At 34.7% G+C, this 22,471-nt stretch overlaps 1 protein-coding gene across 1 annotated transcript in view; it reads right to left on the reverse strand.

Moving 5' to 3' along the window:
- The window catches only part of LOC463629 (probable C-mannosyltransferase DPY19L2), a 112,183-nt gene that overhangs the window by 46,187 nt on the left and 43,525 nt on the right, over positions 1-22,471 (reverse strand). The window contains 4 exon segments of the mRNA XM_054656220.2: positions 2,340-2,420; positions 10,656-10,715; positions 19,335-19,421; positions 20,186-20,263. Coding sequence (XP_054512195.2) covers positions 2,340-2,420; positions 10,656-10,715; positions 19,335-19,421; positions 20,186-20,263 — 306 coding nt within the window.

Raw genomic sequence — 22,471 nt, forward strand, 5'->3', positions numbered from 1 at the left:
CTTGTTTACCTGCTGACCTTCCCTCCACTATTGTCCTGTGACCCTGCCAAATCCCCCTCTGTGAGAAACACCCAAGAATGATCAATAAAAAAGAAAAAAAAAAAAAAAAGAAAACAAAAAACTACAGTGAACCAAATATACGATGTGCTGACTTCTCAAGATAACTGAAAATAAAGAGAAATATCATGAAAAATGAAAAGTAGAAAGAAGTCAGAAAAAATAAAGAGATGATAAAGAGTGAGCTAAAATCAATATCTGCTGAGAAGAAACCACCATGTAGTTAATTACATTTTATAATAAGACAATTTATCATGAAAAACTGTTTTACTTAACCTCTTTCAACATACATTGTAGGTCATAAGCTTTCTGTGCACTGTCATTTTCACAAAGCCTTGCAGACTAATTACAATATTTGGTACTTCTTGATGTTTTACAGACATATATTCAAACCATTGAATATGAGACCTGATCCTCATAAGAATTACAACAGTTATACATACCACTTTGATCTTTGACTTAGCTATTTGATCTCCAAGGCTAAAAGTAGATACCAACAACCAAACCCAATGCAGAACTTCTATTTTTCTACTGATTATTTACAACCTGCTCTTGGTGAGACAATTATTTTTCCACAGCATCCTCAGAAGGCCAGAAAAAGGAAACTATTTGGCAAGTAAACTCTTAATTCAAATTATTTTATAGTGACAGAAATTATTTTATAACAAATTTGATGATTATGAGCGGTTTTCATTCAATTATTTCTCCTAATTTACCAGTACTCAAGGATAATTTAGAGTTGCACTTTATTTTTCTAATTTAGAATAGGCCTGGTGACTAACAGTAATTTAACCAAACCACTATAATTTCAGGTATTCCTCGTAACTGTCACATAAAGGAAGTCACTCAGGACTACCAAGGAAGTGTGTTTGCTTTTTTTTTTTTTTTTTTAATTTGTAGGGCAGGCATGGTGGTTCACACCTGTAATCACCAGCACTTTGGGAGGCCAAGGCAGGCGGATCACTTGAGGTCAGGAGTTTGAGACCAGGCTGGCCAACATGCTGGAACCCCATCTCTACTAATAATACAAAAATTAGCCGGGTATGGTGGCACATGCCTATAATCTCAGCTACTCAGGAAGCTGAGGCACAAGAATCACTTGAACCCAGGAGATGGAGGTTGCTATGACCCGAGATTGGCCACTGCACTCCAGCCTGGGTGACAGCGTGAGACTGTGTTTCAAAAAAAAAAAAAAAAGAAGATTTAGATTTGTAAAGAGCTGGGGGTCAATGTGAAGTAAGGCAAGAAACATAATCATGAACAAACTTAACAGATAAATAAATAACTTAGAAGGTCTAAATAAAGTTTATCATAAGACATATATAATAAAGTTAAAAACAATAAAAAGGAAAGGAGAATGGGGAAATATGTCAGACATGCCAGAGAACAGCAGCAACAAATAAACTAATAAACCACCATGCAAAACTAGCAATAAATGGCAAATGCTTACATTTAGAAATTTTATTTAATATAAACATGTTGCATGTTATATTGCATAGAGATAGCATTTGACCTTTTAGAGAAGTAATACTATAATCCCTTGCCAAAGTACATAATTTCAGCATCAAACAGGGCCCTAATTGGATAGCATTAAATGAGGTAAATTTCAAAATTGATTATTGTATGATATACTCATGTATGCTTATTTCTAAACAGAAAGTGCTAGAAATAAAAAGTAGATTCATGCATTGTTTTCTATTCCCTAAACCAGTTAGTTAAACAGGGACTTAGGCCTTGAAAAGGGCTACTCTTTAAAACATTAACAAACAGAAATACTACATGAGAGATAAATGCTCTGCATGTATTTCCTAGAAAATGAAAAGATCAAAATTTTTTAACATTCTCTTTTTATATAACAAGAAAGGCCTTAAAACATCAAATCATACATTGATTTTAGTCCATAGTTATAAATAAATAAAACAATACTGAGATTTTAAGAGTTCTATATTTTCAAAGCTTAGGACAGCCTCCCGTATGTTAACATCTGCAATAAATGGATAACTTATGATGTAAACAACTAATTATTTGTATTTTAACTGAAATATAAACAAATAACTACTTAACAAACTATTAATATGTTTTTACTAAAAGGGCAAGTCAGCATTCATGAATATTTTTTCTTTTTAGTGACTTTATTATTGACTCTGCCAATAACTCGTCTAGAGACCTTAGAGAAGGCACTTAACTTCTGTAAAATGAAGAGATAAGAATAGATGGTTTCAAAGTTTTCATTCAGCTACATATTTATAAGAACTTTTATGTTTTAACTAAAAAGTACTTACATGGTCTGAAACGCCTAAGATTTTAGATGTCAGAAATTTCAAAATGATTGTTCCACACCACCAGGCACTACCTTGAATAAGCTAGAAAATAAAATAGAAGTCCAGTATTTAAAACTACAAATCACCCAGCTAAAGTATTCAATTATATCTATAAATGACACAGAAAAAATTTAATTATGTGAGGTATAAATGGTGAAGTTTTTTTAAAAAGTTCCTTTAGAAAATCTTGTTTAAAAGCAAAGAATTAAAACTGATGGCACTGGTATAAAATATATAGCAACACTAGAATTCTACATATCCTAAATCTTTTTTTTTTTTTTTTTTTTTTTTGTCTTGAGTGAAAGGTTAATAGCCGAGAAAGAAAGAAGGAAGAAGAAAACAGCTCCCTGTACAGAGACAGAGGAAGGGGGGATTTGAACAAAGAAAAAACCCCGTGTGCATCGGAGAAGTGGCTGCTTATACATATCCTAAATCTAAAGGAAGTTTTGTTGTTGTTGTTGTTGTTGTTGTTGTTTTGAGACGGAGTCTCGCTCTGTCCCCCAGGCCCGGAGTGCAGTGGCGCGATCTCTGCTCACTGCAAGTTCCGCCTCCCGGGTTCACGGCATTCTCCTGCCTCAGCCTCCCGAATAGCTGGGACCACAGGCACCCGCCACCATGCCCGGCTAATTTTTTGTATTTTTAGTAGAGACGGGGTTTCACCGTGTTAGCCAGGATTGTCTTGATCTCCTGACCTCGTGATCCACCCGCCTCGGCCTCCCAAAGTGCTAGGATTACAGGCGTGAGCCACTGCGCCCAGCCAATCTAAAGGAAGTTTTAAAAGGTTACTTCCTTTTGATTTCTGTTAAGAAAAGGGAGTGTTTATGTGTTTGTTTCCAAATATTATTTCTCAGCTGAAAATCCATTTTTTAAAACACTACCTTAAAAGTTCTTCTACCACTCCTGTGGAAATATATGAGCCCATCTTCAAGAAATAACAGTTTGAAATGTGAAAACTTAAGCTTTCCTTTAAGAAAGAGGAATATGAACTAGAATGGCAATGAGGCTTCTGTGTTGTTGTTGTTTATTTTTTGACTAGCCTTGATTAAAAAGGGAACAATTGTGTACTTCTGGTTAGCCTGGGGAAAGTTATAGCAGCCTAAATTCAAATCTCTGCATATATCAACCAACAAGTACAGCAATACAACCACATACATGGCAAAAAACTTCAAATTACCTATGAATCGAAAAGGAGGCAATGAATCTATAGAGTTATACCTCAAGTCCCTGACCTAAGCCTTTGCAGAGAATGAGGGGAGACCCATAAAAGGATAAAGAAGAAAAGGAAAGACAGGGGTCAAAATTGGAAATAAAATAACCCAAGAAAGAGAAAAGTCCATCCTATGTGTAAAAAGAGCTCTGGGAGATTGGTAAATGGGAGTACAGAGCATTAGGCAGTCCCTAAGAGTGAGTAGGGACAAAAACACTGATGTTAGAAAGGCATCATTTCTGGAAAGAAAGGAGGATAAAAAGGGGAGTGCAAGAAGGAAAAAGTATCCAGCAGGAAAAATGAGAACCCAAACCAAAAGACTATCCATCACTACTGCCATCAAGCACAAAAAAAGAAAAAAGTTATTCATTGAAAAAAATCACACTATGCTACATTTTCAGAAGAGGTTTGCACCTGGACTAGAAAACACAAAATAATTAATAGATGAAAAAATGCCTATATAAATATCCAAAGCTTCTTTAAGAAGATAACAAACATGAAAGTCAAATATTTCAGCTAATGAAATCCACACCACTGAATGATAAAATCTCGCAAAACAGAAGAAAATAATGCAGAATTAAAAGTTGAACTAAATATCCTCAAATGAGCATTCAGAAATATTAAAAAAGCAATTTAAACAAGAAATTCAAAAACCAAGAATAGAAATGGGGAAAAAGGCAGAAAGAAATAAAGAGTTTATTAGACATAGAAAGGAAATGGAAGAAAAGGAGAATACTATCAAAAAAATAAAAACAATCACAAGATGATAAAAAGAAAAATTCAAATAATGAAGGAATTGAAGTAAAGGCACTAAAACAATGATGAAGAATGAAAATGATACCAGAGAAAGAAGTGGGAAGTATCAGAGAAAGTGGTAGAAATGCAAGAAAGGCACATAATTATAACCGGAGTGCCTGAAAAAGAAAACCACAGCAATGAATCAAAACTAGTGTTTAAATTATAATCCAAGAAAACTTTCCAGAAATAAAAGAAGACCTGAATCGGCATTTGGAAAGGATCCAGGGGGTACTGGAAAAAATTAATCTGGTATGGTAAACTAACTCAAGACATCTTTCAGTAGAACTATGAAAAATGAAGAAAAATTCCTCAGAACCTCCAGGCACAAAAGTCACATAATTTATAAGGGACAGAAGAATTTGGCTAGCATCAGACTTGTTAAAAGAAACATACAAACCAAAGCAGTGGTGTAGATGCATTTTTAAGAAACTTTAAAAATTGAGAACCAAGGACTTTATATCTGGCCAATCTGTCATTCAAGTATAGACGTTATTTTAAAAAGTTTCAAATATGCAACAATTGAGGAAATAACAGTAACTTTCCTAAATTAAAAAAGTTTAAAATAAAAGAGAATCATATACAGAAACAAAGCAAATATAGTCAAATACACATAAAACTTACAACAAGGGTTTTCACATTATCTCACAAAGCAAAGACAGACTCAATTTATGCTACACAGGAAAGACAAACAAAAACAGATTCAGAAAGGTGAAAAATAGAATGATGGCAGCAGCATGGCAGGCAAATGCCATTTCCATATGGAAACTAAGGAAGACATTTAAAGCAAGGATAAGAAGCAAATTCATGGCCTCAAAAGCTTTATCAATAAAAATGAAAGAGTGAAAATAAATGAATTAAATCCTTGACTTTAAAATCTAAATAAAGAATAACAAAATAAAGCAAAAAAAGTACACGAAAGGAAATACTCATGAGAAGAAGAGTCTATTATATCTACCCCTCTGTGTATCTACTTTGCTGTTTTATATTTCTTCCCTACATTCTAGGATTCCTTCTTGCATTTCCTTTTTGTTTCCAGAACTTTTTAAATTTTAAGTTCCAGGGTACATGTGCAGGATATGCATGTTTGTTACATAGGTAAACGTGTGCCATGGTGGTTTGCTGCACCTATCAACCCATTACCTAGGTATTAAGCCCAGCATTCATTAGCTATTTTTCCTGATGCTCTCCCTTCCCCTACCCTCCCCTGACAAGCCCCAGTGTGTGTTGTTCCCCTCCCTGTGTCCATGTGTTCTCACTGTTCAGCTCCCACTTATAAGTGAGAACATGCAGTGTTTGGTTTTCTGTTCCTACATTAGTTTGCTGAGAATAATGGCTTCCAGCTCCATCCATGTCCCTGCCAAGGACATGATCTCATTTCTTTTTATGACTGCATAATATTCCATGGTATATATGTATCACATTTTCTTTATCCAGTCTATCATTCATGGACATTTGGGTTGATTCCATGCTATCAAAAAAGAGCTCATATAGCCAAGACAATCCTAAGCAAAAAGAACAAAGCTGGAGGCCTCAGGCTACCTGACTTCAAACTATATCACAAGGCTACACTAACCAAAACAGCATGGTACTGGTACAGAAACAGGCACATAGACCAATGGAAGAGAATAGAAAACTCAGAAATAAAACCACGTATCTACAACTATCTGGTCTTCCACAAACCTTACAAAACAACTTCAATTAACCATTCTTTAAGGTTCTCTGCTAGCCACAAATTATCTTAATTTTCATTGATTAGAGAATGTCTATTTCCCCTTCATTCCTAAAGGAAACATCTACTGGATATGTAATTCATCTTGACAAATGTTCTGCCCCAATCTTCTGGCTTCCTTACTTTCACATAAGAAGTCTGCTACAATTCAACTCAATTTTGCCCTGTAGGTGATGTGTCATTTCACCTGCTTTCAAGATTTTTTTCTTTTCATTTTAAAAGTTAACTTATAATGTATCTTGGCATGGATTTCTCTAGGTTTGTCTTACTTGGGAATCGCTCAGTTATCTTCACTCTGCAGATGTGTCTTTCACCACATTTGGGGAGTTTTAGCAATTACTTCTTAAAATACTATTCAGCCCCACTCTCTTTTTCCATTCCTTCTGAAATGTTGATGATACAAATATTAGATCTTTTGTTACTACACCATAGGTCCTGGAGGCTCTGTCCTTTTTCCTGTGATTTTCTCTCAATTTAGATTGGGAGATTTCTATTGTTCTGTCTTCAAGAGCACTGATTGCTTCCTCTGTAATATTCACTCTGCTACCAAGTCCATTTATTAAATTTTAATTTCAGTTATTGTATTTTTCAGTTCTATAATCACCAAGTTGTTCTTTCTTAAAAAAAAGAAATTCTGTGGTGAGCTTTTATAGCCTTTTCATTTGCTTCCAGAGTATTTAAAACTGCTCATTGAAGTGTGTTTATGATGACTGCTTTAAAAACCTTGTCACATAATCCCCACATCCTATTCATCTCAGTGTTGACATCTGTTGACTGTCTTTTCTCATTCAAGTTGTTATTTTCTTCATTCTTGCTATGATGAGTGGTTTTTCTACTGTGTCCAGTACATTTTTTATATTATGTTAGAGACTGTGGATCCTCTTTTAAATTTCTATTTCAGCAGACAGTCACTTTGTTTTTAGGTTTATCACGCAAGTCCTGGCCTACTTCTGTTTGCTATAGTTACAATGACAGTTTAGTTTTCAGAGCCTTTGCAGTGCTAGTGCTATTCTGGTCAGCTTGATTCATCTGGTGCCCTGGTGCTCCGTCTCAGCCCCAAATCATGCTACCAATGTAGGAAGAATGTACTTCCCATGTCCTGTTGCCATGAGGTGGAGGGTGAGAGACACCAGGATTGTGGGCTAGGAGGTTGGTAAAGAGCAGAGGGCTCCTTCCTGGGCTGCCTAGTCCTAGCAGGGCACCTGTTAGATCCCTGCTGCTGCTACCTGCATGGGAAGCCTTCTTGGAGGGAATAGTAGATACCAGACCCACAGCATGGAGAGCATTTCCCTGGACCCTCTTTCTGAGTGTCTTCTGCCACTGCATGGAGTTTCAGGAGATGGCAGCCTGTGGTGTTTTTCTGTGAGTTCTGAGGTACCTAACTAGTTTGCCTTTCTATAGCATTAGGCTGGGATTGGAGCTATAGTTATGAAATCATGATTTCATACACACACACGTGTGCACATACGTGCAGTGAAAGGGCCTAGAAACAAGGACACACTGGCAGTAATGAGTGCACATACCACTCAGGTCTTGGTTTCCAAATACCATTCTCCTCTAAAAGGAAGCAGGGCTCCTTGGGAAAATGGCTGATTCCAAGGCTAGCACAAGGAAAATCAAGAAAAGCCTGGAGCACTATAAATTTATAAAGACATGTCAAAAAGACATCCAGCTTAGGAACATTAAAAATGGCTAGGCCTGGAACTGATATTTGTGTATAACATACGGTTTTTCTCATATAGATAGACTATTCCAGCATCATTTAGTGAAAAGTGACCTGCAAGACAATCTTGCTGAAATTGCTTTGAATCTGAACATCAACTGGGGAGAACTGAATTACATGAAACTTCATACATATAAATGTGTTTTATTTTTCTATTTATATCTTAGAAATTTTAAAATAAATTTCCCCATACAAATACTGTATGTATTTTGTTAGATTCATTCAGATCCTATGCATTTTTCTAATACATAAGGCATATTTAAAAAAAATGTTTTCTGTGTGTTGCCAAAGAATAGAAATGCAATTGATTTTTTAATATTAAACTTATATCTAGCCATGGTATTGAATTCTTCTAATTTCTAATAATTTGTCTGTCAATTATTTTATTCTTTCTAGTTAAATATGATACTATAATAAATTTTGCTTCTTTCTGTTTCTTTCCTTTTCCTATTATTTACTTTTCTTGCATTACTAGGCTACTTTGGACCTTTAATAAAATGTGAAAAAGCACATTTATCTTTATATTGATTTTAAACAGAACACTCTAAATACCTTATTATCGGTAAGACTAATGACTGCTGAAGAATTTTACTGGGTTGAGAAAACTGTTATTTATATTGTGTTAAATGTTTTCATTATAAATGGGTGTTCAATTTTATCAATTTTATTTTCTGCATCTAATGGGATGATAATAAGACATTTTTCTCTTTTAATCTCTTAGTATGATAATTTACATTTTTGGATTTTCCAGAAACATCTTTGGATTCCTAGAATAAGCGAGATTTATCACAAGTGGATTATCTTTATCAGATATATGGCTGCTCTTCAGTTACTAATCTTTTACACTTTTGTGTGTAAGGAATGTTTTTAATCTAGGTGAAATTTTGAATCTATGCTCATGAGTAAGAATATCCTTTCTCATACTATCCTTATCTGGCCTTAGTACTGAGCTTTAGATTATCTTGGAGGTTCCATTTCCCTTCTTGTAATGATTCTCATGTCTCATGGTGCACACAAAGTTCCCCTTTGTAAATTTTGTAAATTTCAGCATGCGCTCAATTCAATAATTACTTTGTCACCAAAAATTGGCATCTCCCATTAAACAGTGAATTTGCTTCTATTGACGTTAAACTCTAAAATGAATCACTTAGATCTAAAAATACCTTGTTCAGGTTGTGTGTAATAAATACTTATTTTTGCCAAAGATATACAGAGCTAAAAACAGAAAATAATACCTAGGGAGGCTTAAAAAACATGTAAGCTGAACATTTGGTTAAATCTCAACTTTTCCCTCCATAGATTTTTTGTTTCTTTGATATTCTTGATTTTAAAACTTAGTCAATTCATGTTCTTTCCAGTCTACTATTGAAAATGTTGTTGAAAATGAAGACAGTTAATTTTCCTTTGAGTGCAGCCTTGGCAGAATTTTTTTTTGATGTTTATGGACACACTACTATTTATTGTCATTTTTCAATAGTTTGCAACTGAAATTCTGACCTTCTTTTGAGTTATTAAATTGCTCAATTTTTCTGAAGTGAAAGAATTATATATTAGAAGTGTAATGTCGATATGTGAATTTCTACAAAGCCTGCATGCCTAAGGACAGGTGGCCTGGGTAAAGAGTCAAATTGGTAGAACCAATAAAGAATAATAAAAAGACAAAAAAAGCATCATGCCATTCATTCAACAACTTAGTGGACAAATCTTTCTATATTTTCACCATAAAGGATGGGAGAATGCCTCCAACAAGGAGAAAATAGCAACTCCTTCCATTTTGTTCTCTTGTATTGTGGGTAGGAACCTACCTCCTCAACTTGTAACATTTCCAGACTTACCCTTTCAATATATAACATGTAAACATATAGTTCATTTCTTCTGTCACCCAGGGTGGAGTGCAATGGGGTAATCATGGCTCACTGTAACCTTCCAGGGCTCAAGCGATCCTCCTACCTCAGCCTCCTGAGTAGTTGGGATCACAGGCTCATGCCACCATGCCCAACTAGTTTTTCTATTTTTTGTAGAGACAGGGTTTTGCCATGTTGCCCAGGCTGGTCTCAAACTCCTGGGCTGAAGCTGTCTGTCCACATTGGCCTCCCAAAGTGCTGTGATTATAGGCGTGAGCCAGTGTGTGTGGCCCAGGGTTTATTTTTTAATAGAAGAACATCACAGACCAGAGAAAAAGAATATTGTCTGTCTCATATTAAGAGAATTTAGGAGTTGCACTACCTGCCTAATAACTTATTTTACTAGGAAACCATGGAGGTAATATGGGCCATCCATCTGCATATTTGGGAAGAAGCCAAGCAAAAATTAGGTAGTGGCTGAATTCAAATTAGAAGGGGCTGGGAGACCGTAAGGAAAATGTTAAAAGGACAAAAGTAATAGAGTCTAAAGTTGGAAGCAGAAGGAAAGAGAGACAGATGATGGATAGATGCAGAGGAAAGAAAAGGAGAAAGCTGGCAAGAAACTACAAACTTGAGTTATGGTGAAGGGAAGGTTAATTGAAGCTAAAGAGAGAAACTCAAGACAAACACATTTTAAAAAGCAAGGCTGTATGGATATAGCAGAATGAAACATAAAGGAAGAGTGGCCTGAAAGTTAGTTGTGAAATATGTGAGCTAACTTCTTGAAAATGATTTCTAGTCCTTGCTAAGGACTATTTCCTTACATATCTATCTACCTTAGATAGTAACTATTTTTAAGACAGTAGCTATTTATTAACTATAAATCATTAGCATTTTAAAGCATATTAACTGTGTTCAGTTTATAGAAATAAAAAGCAGAATTTAAATAAACTGCATTAAAAACATTGAATCTTACCCAGCAGTTGAGTTTAGATACTCCCAGTTTTTGAATTTCATTTCTCTTTAGAATTATTGCCTAAAATGCACATAAGGGAAAATGAAACAATTCAACACAATTAACATTTATATTTTGTATAAATGGTACATTTCAAAAATTATATAGCCACCCTGTTCCATCTCAACTATCACCAGCCATTTTCCTCCTTAACTGTTGATTTTTCAAATTTTGGACAAATTTTGGCAAATTTCCTTGAGGTGAGAGTTAAATGGTTTGTGTGTCAAAAAGTTGCCTCGTTATTTCCTCACTTAAATACCCTGGCCATTTTCTGCAGGATAATTCCTCTACAAAGATAAATGGTATGTGAGCAGATGAGAGCATCCATGCAAGTCTGTATGTCAGTTATCCAGCAACGTTAGTGAACTAAACTAACATGAAAATCCTTCCTCTCCAAACTGCTGAATAAAATATTTAAACATGTTTAAAAAATGTATACTCATGTGAAAGAGAACTTCTCCGATGCTAGAAAAAAGATTATTTTTAAAAAATACAATATTAATCAGCAGAGAAGCACCACCCCTGGCAGTCTTTATAAAGGCCTGTAGAATAAGGTTCCAACTATAGGCTTGTATTGTAAGGGGAGGGCAGCAGAAGAGGCCTTGGGTCTATGCAAGGTAAGAAGTTGGAATTGAGACTAATACATAAAGCTAGGGTCCTCAAAACTATACCTGCAGTGCTATGAACTGAGTATTTGTGTCCACCTCAAATTCACAGACTGAATCTTTAATCCCCAGTGTGATAGTGCTTGGAGGGTGGGCCTCTGGGAAGTAATTGAGTCATGAGGGTGAAACCCTCATGAATGGGATTAGTGTGCCCGTATTACAAGAACTAGAGAGTTGATGTCTCTCTCTACCATGTGAGGACACAGCAAAAAGGCTTCTGTCTGCAAACCACAAAAAGGGCTTTCACCAAGAACCAAATCAGCTGGCACCTTGATTTCTGAACTGCTCAGCCTCCAGAACTCTGAGAAATAAATTCCTGTTGTTTAAGCCATCCTGTCTGTGGTACTTTTGTTATAACAGCCCAAACTGACTAAGACACACAGTGACTAAGAATACTTCACCTACCATCTCTACAAGTTGATAGGTTATTTGTTTATTCCCAAGTTTGGGGTGAAAACAGTGCGCTCATGAGAAACTGAATTCTTGGACTTGCGTATTATTTAGACTTGGATTCCAATTTTGTATCATTTAGTTGGTGTAGAAATTCCCAAAGTGAGCCAGGATTACTAAACTTCCAATAGGAAAATATAAATGTATCAGATTATTCATTGCAACATTGTTTGTAAATGCAAAAGTTAGGCAACAACCTAAATGCCCAGACATAGGAGAGTGACTGAATTACAGTAAATCCACAGTAGAACACTAGGAAGCTACCAGAAAGAATGAGGAAAATCTCTATGAACTGATATCCAGGATAGGCTGTTAAATGAAAAAAAAAAAAAAAAAAAGGGAAAAGGCTATCTTTAATATAAGAAGAGGAGATTTAAAAAATATACATGTAACAGTTATTAGTACTTTAAAAAGCCAACTAAATGGGTCAACCAGAAAACTAATGAGATTTCTTACCTACAGGGAATAGGCAGTAACAGGGTGAAAAGAAAGGTGGAGAGAATGTGCTGGAAGGAATAGTGGGAAGTATTTTCTGAGTATAATTTTATATATATCTTCCTCATTGAAACATGGTAATGTTTCACCCAAAGTAACTAAAATCAATCAGAATGAAACTTCTGCTTCTGTCCAAGTTTGTATAACAGGAACCACATTTACTTTCTCACCCTAAAAAACTAAAATACCAAGCAAAATAGATTATAGAGACAACTATGAACAATTATATGCCAACAAATTAGATAACTTATAAGAAATAAATTTCTAGAAACATACAACCTACCAAGAGTAAATTATGAAAACACAAAAAAACTCAACAGATCTATAACTAATAAGGAGATTAAATCAGTAATAAAAATTTTCTCAACAAAGGAAAACCTCAAACCAGATGGCTTCACTGGAGAATTCTATGAAACATTTAAATAAGAATTCACACCAATCCTTCTCAAGCTCTTCCAAATAACTGAAGAGACACTTCTATACACATTTTATGAGGCCCGCATTACTCTGATACCAAATCCAGAAAAAGATACTACAAGAAAACTACAGGCCAGTATCTCTGATGAATATAGCAAAACACACACACACACACACACACACAAATATTTCTTTTAAAAATGAGCAAAGCACTTGAATAAACATTTCTCCAAAGAATAAATACAAATGTCCAACAGGTATTTAAAATGATGTTCAACATCACTTATCATCAGGGAAATGTAAATCAAAACCACAATGAGATACCACCTCAAACCTGTTAGGATGGCCATTATAAAACAAAACAAACCAAAACTAAACCAGAAGTAACAAGTCTTCGCAAAAATGTAGAAAAATTGGAATGCTTATGCACTGTTGGTGGGAATATAAAATAGTGCAGCCAAAGGGCACATCGGGTAGTCTACACAGAAGAGTTTGCTTCAGAGAGCAGCAATATTAGCCATAAACTAACTAGTACTTTAATTCCAGCTAACAAATCTTAAAAGCAAGACCTGAAAAGATCAGCCTATGTTCAAGTGGCTTAACTGCATCACAGAAAAAAGCTCAAGAATATCTATAGGAATAAGAAAATAATCCAGCAGCTAACAAGGTAAAAGTCACAAAGCCTGGCATCAAAGTAAACATTGCCAACATGCAAACACTTAAGAAAACACAACCCCGATATGAGAAGAAGAAACAATTAATTGAAACTGACACAGATGACAGAATTAGCAGGTGGAGTCACTGAGGCAGTTAGTAAAACTGTATTACACATGGTGAAGAAGTGGTAACAGAGAAAGAACATGTTAACTAGAGACACAAAAATACTTCAAAGATCCAAAATGAACTTTTAGATATGAAAACTACAATGACTTAAAAGAGAAATACACTGGATGTGATTAACAACAGGTTAGATACTGCAGAAAAACAACTAGTGAACTCTTGAAGACACAGAAATAGTAACTATCCAAAATTAAATAAAGAACAAAAATAAACATAGGCTCCATGAACCACTGAACAATTTCAAGCAGCCCAATATACATGTAATGAGAGTCCCTAAATGAAAGTGAGGTGGGGAGGCAGAAAAATATTTGAAGAAATAATGGCCAAAATTTTTCCAAATTTGATAAAAATTGTAAACCTAAAGATCTAAGAATTTCAATTAATCCTAAATACAAGAAACATAAAGAAAGCTATAGTAAGGCACATTATATAAACAAACTGCTCAAAATCAGTGGTAAAGAGAAAATCTTATCTCTAGCTAGGAATAGCTAGAGAAGTAACATATTATTTATAGACAAAAGCGTAGAGATGTCAACAGATTTCATAAGAAAAAAATGCAAACAACAAGACAAGTCAAGCAGCATCTTTTAAATTCTTAAAGAAAAGTGCTGTTAACCTGCAATTCTACACCCAGGAAACATACCTTTCAAAAACGAAGGCAAAATAAAGACTTCATGACCAGGTGATTTGCACTAAAGGAAATGTTAAAGGAGGTCTTTCAGACAGCAAGAATACAGTAGGTCAATCTGGCTGTACACAAGTAAAAGGCACCGAAAATGGTAACTACAGGGTAAATATATAACATTTTAAAAATTTTAAATACTTTTAAAAGGTAATTTACTGTTTAAATAAAAACAAAAATTTATTGAGATTTCTATATCACATGTTTAAGTAAAATGTATGACAATAACATGAAATAAATTTAAAAATGTACTTTATCAAAATATGTGGGATGTTGATAAAGCAGTACTTTGAGAAAAGTTTATAGCACTAAACACCTGTGTTTAAAAACAAAAAACAAAAAACAGGAAAGGTCTCAAGTCAATGACCTTGCTTTATACCTTTAAAAAAAAAAAAAAAAAGACTAGAAAAAAAGCAGAGCAAAACCCAAAGTAAGCAAAAGAAATGAGGTAACAAAGACTGAGTAGAAATCAATGAAACAGTAGAGCAAATCAATGAAAACAGAAGCTGGTTCCTTGAGAAAATTAATAAAATTGATATACCTCTAACCAGACTGATGAGAAAAAAAAAATAGAACACAAACATCTAATACCAGGAATGAAAGAGGAACTATCACTACAGATACTATAGATACATAAAAGAAATAAAATATTATGCCTTTGTCAATGAATTTGACATCGTAAATAAAATAAAAAAATTCCTTGAAAGATACAACAAAAGTTCACTCAAGAGGAAATGGATAACACGAATAGCCTTATACCTTATTAATGAAATGGAACTTGTAGTTAAAAACATTCCTACAAAGAAAGTCCTAGATGGTTTCACTGGTAAATTCTACCAAATATTTAGGGAAGAAATCATAAGGATTTTACACAAATTCTTCAGAAAACTGGAGAAGAGGTAACACTTCTTAACTCATTTTATGAGGCCAGCATTGCCACGATACCAAAAAAGACAAAGATGTCACAAGAAAACTATGAACCAATTATTGTCATGCACTTAGGTGCAAAATCGTAAGTACAATTTTAGAAAGCTGTATCCAACAAAAAATAATAAAACAGCATGACCAAAGTGAGGTCTATTCAAGGAATGCAAAGATGCTATAACATTTGAAAATCAACCAATATAATGCAGCACATTAACAAAACAGAAAAGAGAAACTATATGATATATCTTCAAAATTCATTTTTGAAAAAACTCAGCAAGCTGAACAGAAGGGAATTTCTTTAACCTGATAAAGGGCTTCTCTGAAAAATCCTATAGCTAACACAGCTACTGAAGGATGAAAGACTGAACAATTAAACAAAACTTACATTTCAAAATGAGCCATTTAAAATAAGATATTTAAAAATACTAAAATATGTGAAAGAATGACATAAATCAAAATCAGAAAAACTGAGAAATGAGCTGACAGAAATCAAATAATTTGAAATAAAACAAAAATAATTTCAGACATAAAAAACTAGAAGGAATATGAGGAAATGAACATAACAATAATGCCTTAAGAGCTATAAAAGGTGAAGAGAAGAAACTTTTAGAAATAAAAAAAGAAATAAAAGTATTCAAGAGAAAGTGATACGTTTATAACGTATCAAAACTTGTAACACTTTTAATAGCAACCCTTTTGGGCAGAAGTAAAACAAGTACTCAAAGCAAAAAATAAAAGAGACAGCTGGGTGTGGTGGCTCACACCTGTAATCCCAGCACTTGGGAGGCAGAGGTGGGCAGATCACCTGAGGTCAGGAGTTCGAGACCAGCCTGGCCAACATGGTGACACCCCGTCTCTACTAAAAATACAAAAATTAGCTGGGCGTGGTGGCAGGCACCTGTAATCCCAGCTACACGGGAGGCTGAGGCAAGAGAATCTCTTGAACCCAGGAGTTGGAGGTTGCAGTGAGCCAAGACTGCACCATTGCACTCCAGCCTGGACAACAAGAGCGAAACTCCGTCTCAAAAAAAAAAAAAAAAGAAGAAGAAGAAAAGAAAGAAAAAGTAAAAATAAAAGAGACAAGAATTTTACATAGAGCCAACTTCACTTTCAAGTAAAAGGCGACAAAACAAACTGTGACAAACACATCAGAATTGAAGGAATTCTCTTGTAGAACAAGACTAAAATCACCAAGATAACTAGGAGATAACAACATAAAGACTGGTGATAAATAAATGCATATTTATTCACATAAAAACATGAAATAAGGTTGATAAGGCAGAAAGTACAGTATGCAATACTCTATGTTCTGACAATATAGATACAGAATTAGTTAAAAAAAATGGGTGAAGAGAATGAAAGAAGGATATGCAAAAAAGTCTTTATTTCTCATAATCATGTGCGTGGTGCAGTATAGCAATTCTCATGCATACACTTTGGGAGAAGGCAAATGGATATATGATATTCTATCATCCCCTGGCTTCTTGAGACCCAAGAGAAACAAAAAAACAAATACAGGATAGAAAGAGTTAAGTAAAAACCCTATATTCTTGAATTTGATTTGGAAATACCCATCAGAACTTGTGAGCTAGTTTACCATAAATGCATGCACACACACACTTGCACACACTCATATTTTCATGGTAGATTTTTAAAGAAAAAGAGAGAGCCTGCAACCTATAATATTTCCTAGCTCTGCCCACTAATAAGGCCTAGAAACAATGACCTACTCAGTAGCAATGAGCATCCTTGGGTCCCAGACTGCAGTCTTAAAACACGATTTCCCCAATAAAGGCAAGAAGGGTGCCTTGCAGGAATGGCTTCCTCCAGGTTTTGGGCAGGAGTACACAAGAGAGACCTGGAAAAACTTGTCATACATGACACAAGTATGCTATCAGACCACCAGTGTCATGTCAGAGAACTTAGGAGAAACCTAAAGAGGCTCCCCTGGTCAACAAAGAAACAATCTGAGAATGAGTAAAGATATTAACTTCAATTAACTTGAAATACATCAAAAATGTTTAAATCCCTATGTTCTTAATGAAACCTAAACACACACATACACAGCCCAAAGAGCCCACATTTGGAAGATGACAGGGAATCAATTCATTATTTTTAAAACTTGCAAATAAAGAGGTAAATCAACATTTACTTTACTTCTCCTAAATGAACTTTAGATGACAGATTAGAACGTGACCACTTTGCAATCCCTAATGAATTAACAGATCCAGCATAAGGCACTGAAGGCTAGTACCATAAAGAGAGACATTATGTGCCTTTTAATGAAAGAACAATACTAAAGACTTGCAAAAGTGATCAAGCCTGAAGCAATCCAAGTTTCAGATCCAATTTCTAATATATCAAGCTATACCATGAGACAAAGGAACATGCTTAGCTACACCACAAGAACTCAAAAAGCAAAATCTGGACCATGAAATCCTCCACATGTTCTATGACTGTGGTTCTTCGACAAATAAATTTCATGAGGATAAAACCAGGCAGATATGCAGGAAACTTGTAGCTAAAAAGAGAAACTTAAGTGATGAAACTATAAAGGGATGCTGGAAAGTTACTATCATAGCAGTCAAGATAGTCATTATCGTTTTAGGGCAGTACAAGAGAATGCTTTGGGACAGGTCACATGGAGGCTTCTACACTCATTTAGAAAGTTACAATTTTGGTATAATGGTAGTTTAAGAATGTTTGCCACATAATACATAACACAGTCAGCCCTCCACATCCATGGGTTCCAGTTGCTGCAGATTCAACCAACAGCAGATAGAAAATATTTGAAATAATAATAATACAACAGTTTAAAAAGTACAAATGAAAAAACAATACAGTATACAACTATTTGCATAGTATTTATATTGCATTAGACGTTATAAGTAATCTAGAGATGATTTAAAGTATATAGGAAGATGTGCATAGATTATATGCAAATAACACACCATTTTATATAAGAAACTTGAACATCTGCAGATTTTAGTAACCACAGGGTTTGGGGGTGTCCTGGAATCAATCCCTGCAGACATGAAGGGGACATTGTACTCATCAGTATTAGCCAGCACTAAGTCAGCACACAAAACATTTGCTTTATGCAGTTTTATCTGTACTATATTTCAAAATAAAAAAAAGTTTTCATTAAAAGAGGTAGATGAGCACACTATTAGGAGTCCTCTACTCTGTAATGGTGAAATAGTTTGATAAAATGTTGGAAAGAAAGAGCATTTTTTCTGGGAGAGAAAGAGGAGGGATTACTATGAGGGAAAAAGGATATGGAAAGCAAAAATGTTAAAACATAAGGGCAATCCCAAAAGATTAAATCACTGACCATACATGGAAAAGTGCTATATTTTAGCATTACCATAGTTGGTATCATTTCTGATCAGTGTGGAGATGGGAGGTACAGGACAATATTCTAGGTTCTGGCTTATAGATATCAGAAGTATAACTACAATGTAATAGAACTGACTTACTAAACCACCCTTCCAAACACATATCCAAAAGAGTGTCATTCCATGTAGTTCCCGTGAGGAGACTGCACACTTATTCTAATTATCTTGCCATCGCTCAAAGTAGTTTGGAACTACACTTTCTAAACTGCCTTCAGAAATAATTTAGTTATAGGTGCAAAATAATCAGTCTTATGACTTTACTGTCACACCATCGTTTGAGCAAGATCTGTATTACCCAGCCCAATCACACAAAATATTCACAAAATTTTGGTCATTTCCAAAAATCAAATCCACTCTTGAAAGGCAAGACATACTAAAGAATGTGCCATAGTCTGTGAAGGAAACTCAGAGGAGTTCCAAAAATGTTCTGGGCAATGGCAGTGTCACTGCAATGAGTATTTAACCTCCTCAAGTGACTTAGGAGAAAATAAGTCATTTTTACCATAAAATGGGATATGATTAAAGTAAGTCTTATTACTTTATGATCATTTTTAAATATTTACTTGGGCACTGTCTTAAAAAGAAAAACTTCCTACTATAATATTTTTCAAGGATAAGATAAATAAAAAGCTTTGCTTGGGAAGAATTTTGTCATGTTGAGTGATAATCAGGAAAGGGCCTATTTATTCTCTTATACCTGTTTTAGACAGGAAAACATGCTATTTGGCAGGTTAAAAAAACCCAACTTTATGAACTAAACACTTACCCATCTCATTAACAAAGATGAAGAATAATAATAAGATAAGTACATTGAATTTCCAAACATCAAAATGAAACTAAGGGTAACTGAAATCTGAAAAAAATGAAAAAAATACATTTTATGGTTATTACATATATTGGCATAATGCATATTTTGTAGGTATATAGCCATTTCTAATGCAAATTTATTTGCATAAAGATGAATGACCCTTGGCCAAATGATAATAGAACTTCAAGTCACTGCTAGATTCTAAGTATTAAAATTCAAGACCATAAACTCTATCTGGCAGAATTTAACTTTTTCTCCATCTGCTACTTGGAACAATGAAAAATAAGTCTATGATTTCTATTGTTTTAACAATGGAGTAATATAATAAGAAAGACTTAGTTATAAACACCAGTTTTACTAATCATATTTTTGTTAGACTTCAGGACTTCTATTATTTATGGAGCTTTACTAACTTTTTATATGTTTCTAAGGAAGCTATGTTTGGGACCTAAGCCAAAAACAAAATTGCAAGAATATAAAATTTCAGTTAGAGTGTCATATTCAGGCAAAATGCTAAAAATCTCATGTCTGAGAAAGAAAAGGCAGTTTTAAAAGTAGTAATAATAATAAGTAAAACATAAAAATAAAAGTTCTAGAGAATAAAACACATCTACAGTCCAGTTGAAAGAATAATCTGTTATAATATGTCATCTATAATATACATTTCCAGTTTTCCTTCTGGATATCACCAATACCATATGTATTAAATATTACCAAAGAGGAAGTACCCTATAAAACAGAATCACTTCGATTTTATAAACTCTGAGAACCTATCTTAATATTTGACTTATATATATTAAAAATGTTACCATGATCATATAAATGATCTTCTGAAATTTGCTTGGTTCAATGTATCCCACAACATACATGGGAAATAATGATGCTATCTGAAATAATATAAAAAAGCAAAAGTGAAAAAAAGTATAGAAAACTAACACTTTACTATTCACAGGCAAAGTAAATATAAGAGGAGGGCTACAGTTCTAATAATGGTAAGCAAAGGAATTTGAACCAACCTTCCCACTAAGAACTAGAATGGCTAGGAAAAATATAAATATATAAATAAAAACATTTTTAAAATATGTATAAAAGCCACAGACTATTAACAAAGCAAATGAGGAATTAAAAAGATAGATGGCAATCTATACCAATGAGCATGACATTTTGGGCCACTTTTCTCCCAGAGGTATCTGCCAATTTCAACAGAGGCAGATGCCTGCCAGCTGAGAGGCAGTTGGAAGACCAACAAGCTGAGCAGGCATTTCAGCAGATTCAGCAGTCAGAGTGCACCAAGAAGGGTGCTTTAGTTTGGAGTTTCAAAAGGCCATACTGTAATAGTGAACCAGAAATCAAGCAGCCCTCAGAAAGACTGAAATGCATCTACGGATCATCTCAATCTGATTGCATAAAGGTGGTTCAAGATTTGTTAGTGCTTTTTACTCGCCTCTCCAATTTTTCATATATAATGTTCAGCACCACATCAAAAATAACCCAGCATAGATGGAGATAAGACACTATCACTAACACAATAGAAATAGATCCACAAAAGATTTAGATCAGGGATCAGCACATTTATTATATAAAAGGCCAGATAATAAATATGTTATGCTTTGTTGGTCACATACAGTCTCTTGTATATTCTTTTTCTATTTTTGTTCTATAACCCTCTAAATATATAAAAACTATTCTTAGCTTGGAGATCACTCAAACACTTCTCTGGCATAATCAGATATATCTTTAAACTATGCTTCAAATGTTCAAGGAAATAACTGATAAGATTGAAAATTCCAGGAGAGCACAGAAGTCATAAAAAAAAAAAATTGGGCCAGGCATGGTGGCTCACGCCTATACTCCCAGCATTTTGGGAGGCCAAGATAGGAGGACTGCTTGAGCCCAGGAGTTCAAGAGCAGCCTGGGCAAGATGGTGATACCTCATCCCTACAAAAAATTAAAAAATTAACCAGATGTGGTTGCACAATGAACTAATTTTAACCTTAATCTACGAAAAACACAATTAAGAATAAAATCTTAAAGTACTCCCAGAAAATAACATTGAATTATCCCTCTGTAAGCATGAAACACACACATACAAAAAAAAACTATACACATTAGTAAAGAAAAATAAAAGCCTAGTATATATCCAGAGAATGACTAGAAAATCATTAACAGCAATATCAAACTTACCCAATAACTTCTTTTTTTTTTTTTTTAACTGAGTCTCACTCTGTCACCCAGGCTGGAGTGCAGTAGCGTGATCTCGGCTCACTGCAACCTCCACCTCCTGGGTTCAAGCAATTCTCTGCCTCAGCCTCCCAAGATTACAGGAGCCCACCACCATGCTCGGCTAATTTTTTTGTATTTTTAGTAGAGATGGGGTTTCACCATCTTGGCCAGGCTGGTCTTGAACTCCTGACCTCAAGTGATCCACCCGCCTCAGCCTCCCAAAGTTCTGGGATTACAGGCGTGAGCCATCGCGCCCGGCCCCAAAGAGCTTCTTAGTTTCATCAGTATCACTGGATTAATAAATTTGCTTGCAATGAAATGATGCTCATTAAAAATCTATTCCACTCTGTTGGCATGTGCAAATAATGAAAAACATAGAATAATGTCTGTGTTATAACCTGAAAGGGGCCAACTATTATGAAGTAAAACAGAGGGAATACTTTAAATATGCAGCACCAATTGAGCTGGGGTTATAATTTCATTCTTTGTAGGCTATTGGCAGCATGAGACTTCTTGGCAGAATTTCTCACTTCCAATATAGAATATTATTATTATCATCAGCATTTGTTATGTAGGAAGGAGCTCTGATGGAAAATCTTAGTATCATGAAATGTCATCAAAATTCTCCATTTACTCTCTGCTTCCCCAGTTCAGTTTCTTGTTACTAGTTATGTAGTTGCTTTAGAAACAGGATATGGGCTCAGCTCACTTAAGCAATGATGAGCTTTAAGATTAAAGCTCGCAGAAACGGTGCCAGGTAAAATTCTGCTCCACAGATAAAACAGCCAACGTTTAGCTGGATTAGAAGCAGAACGTCCTGCTGTCAAGAGTAGGATTGGCCCTTAGCATGCTGTGTAGCTTGGCACCCAGAA

This window comes from Pan troglodytes, chromosome 6 (assembly GCF_028858775.2).
Source record: "Pan troglodytes isolate AG18354 chromosome 6, NHGRI_mPanTro3-v2.0_pri, whole genome shotgun sequence".
In the NCBI taxonomy this organism is placed as follows: domain Eukaryota; kingdom Metazoa; phylum Chordata; class Mammalia; order Primates; family Hominidae; genus Pan; species Pan troglodytes.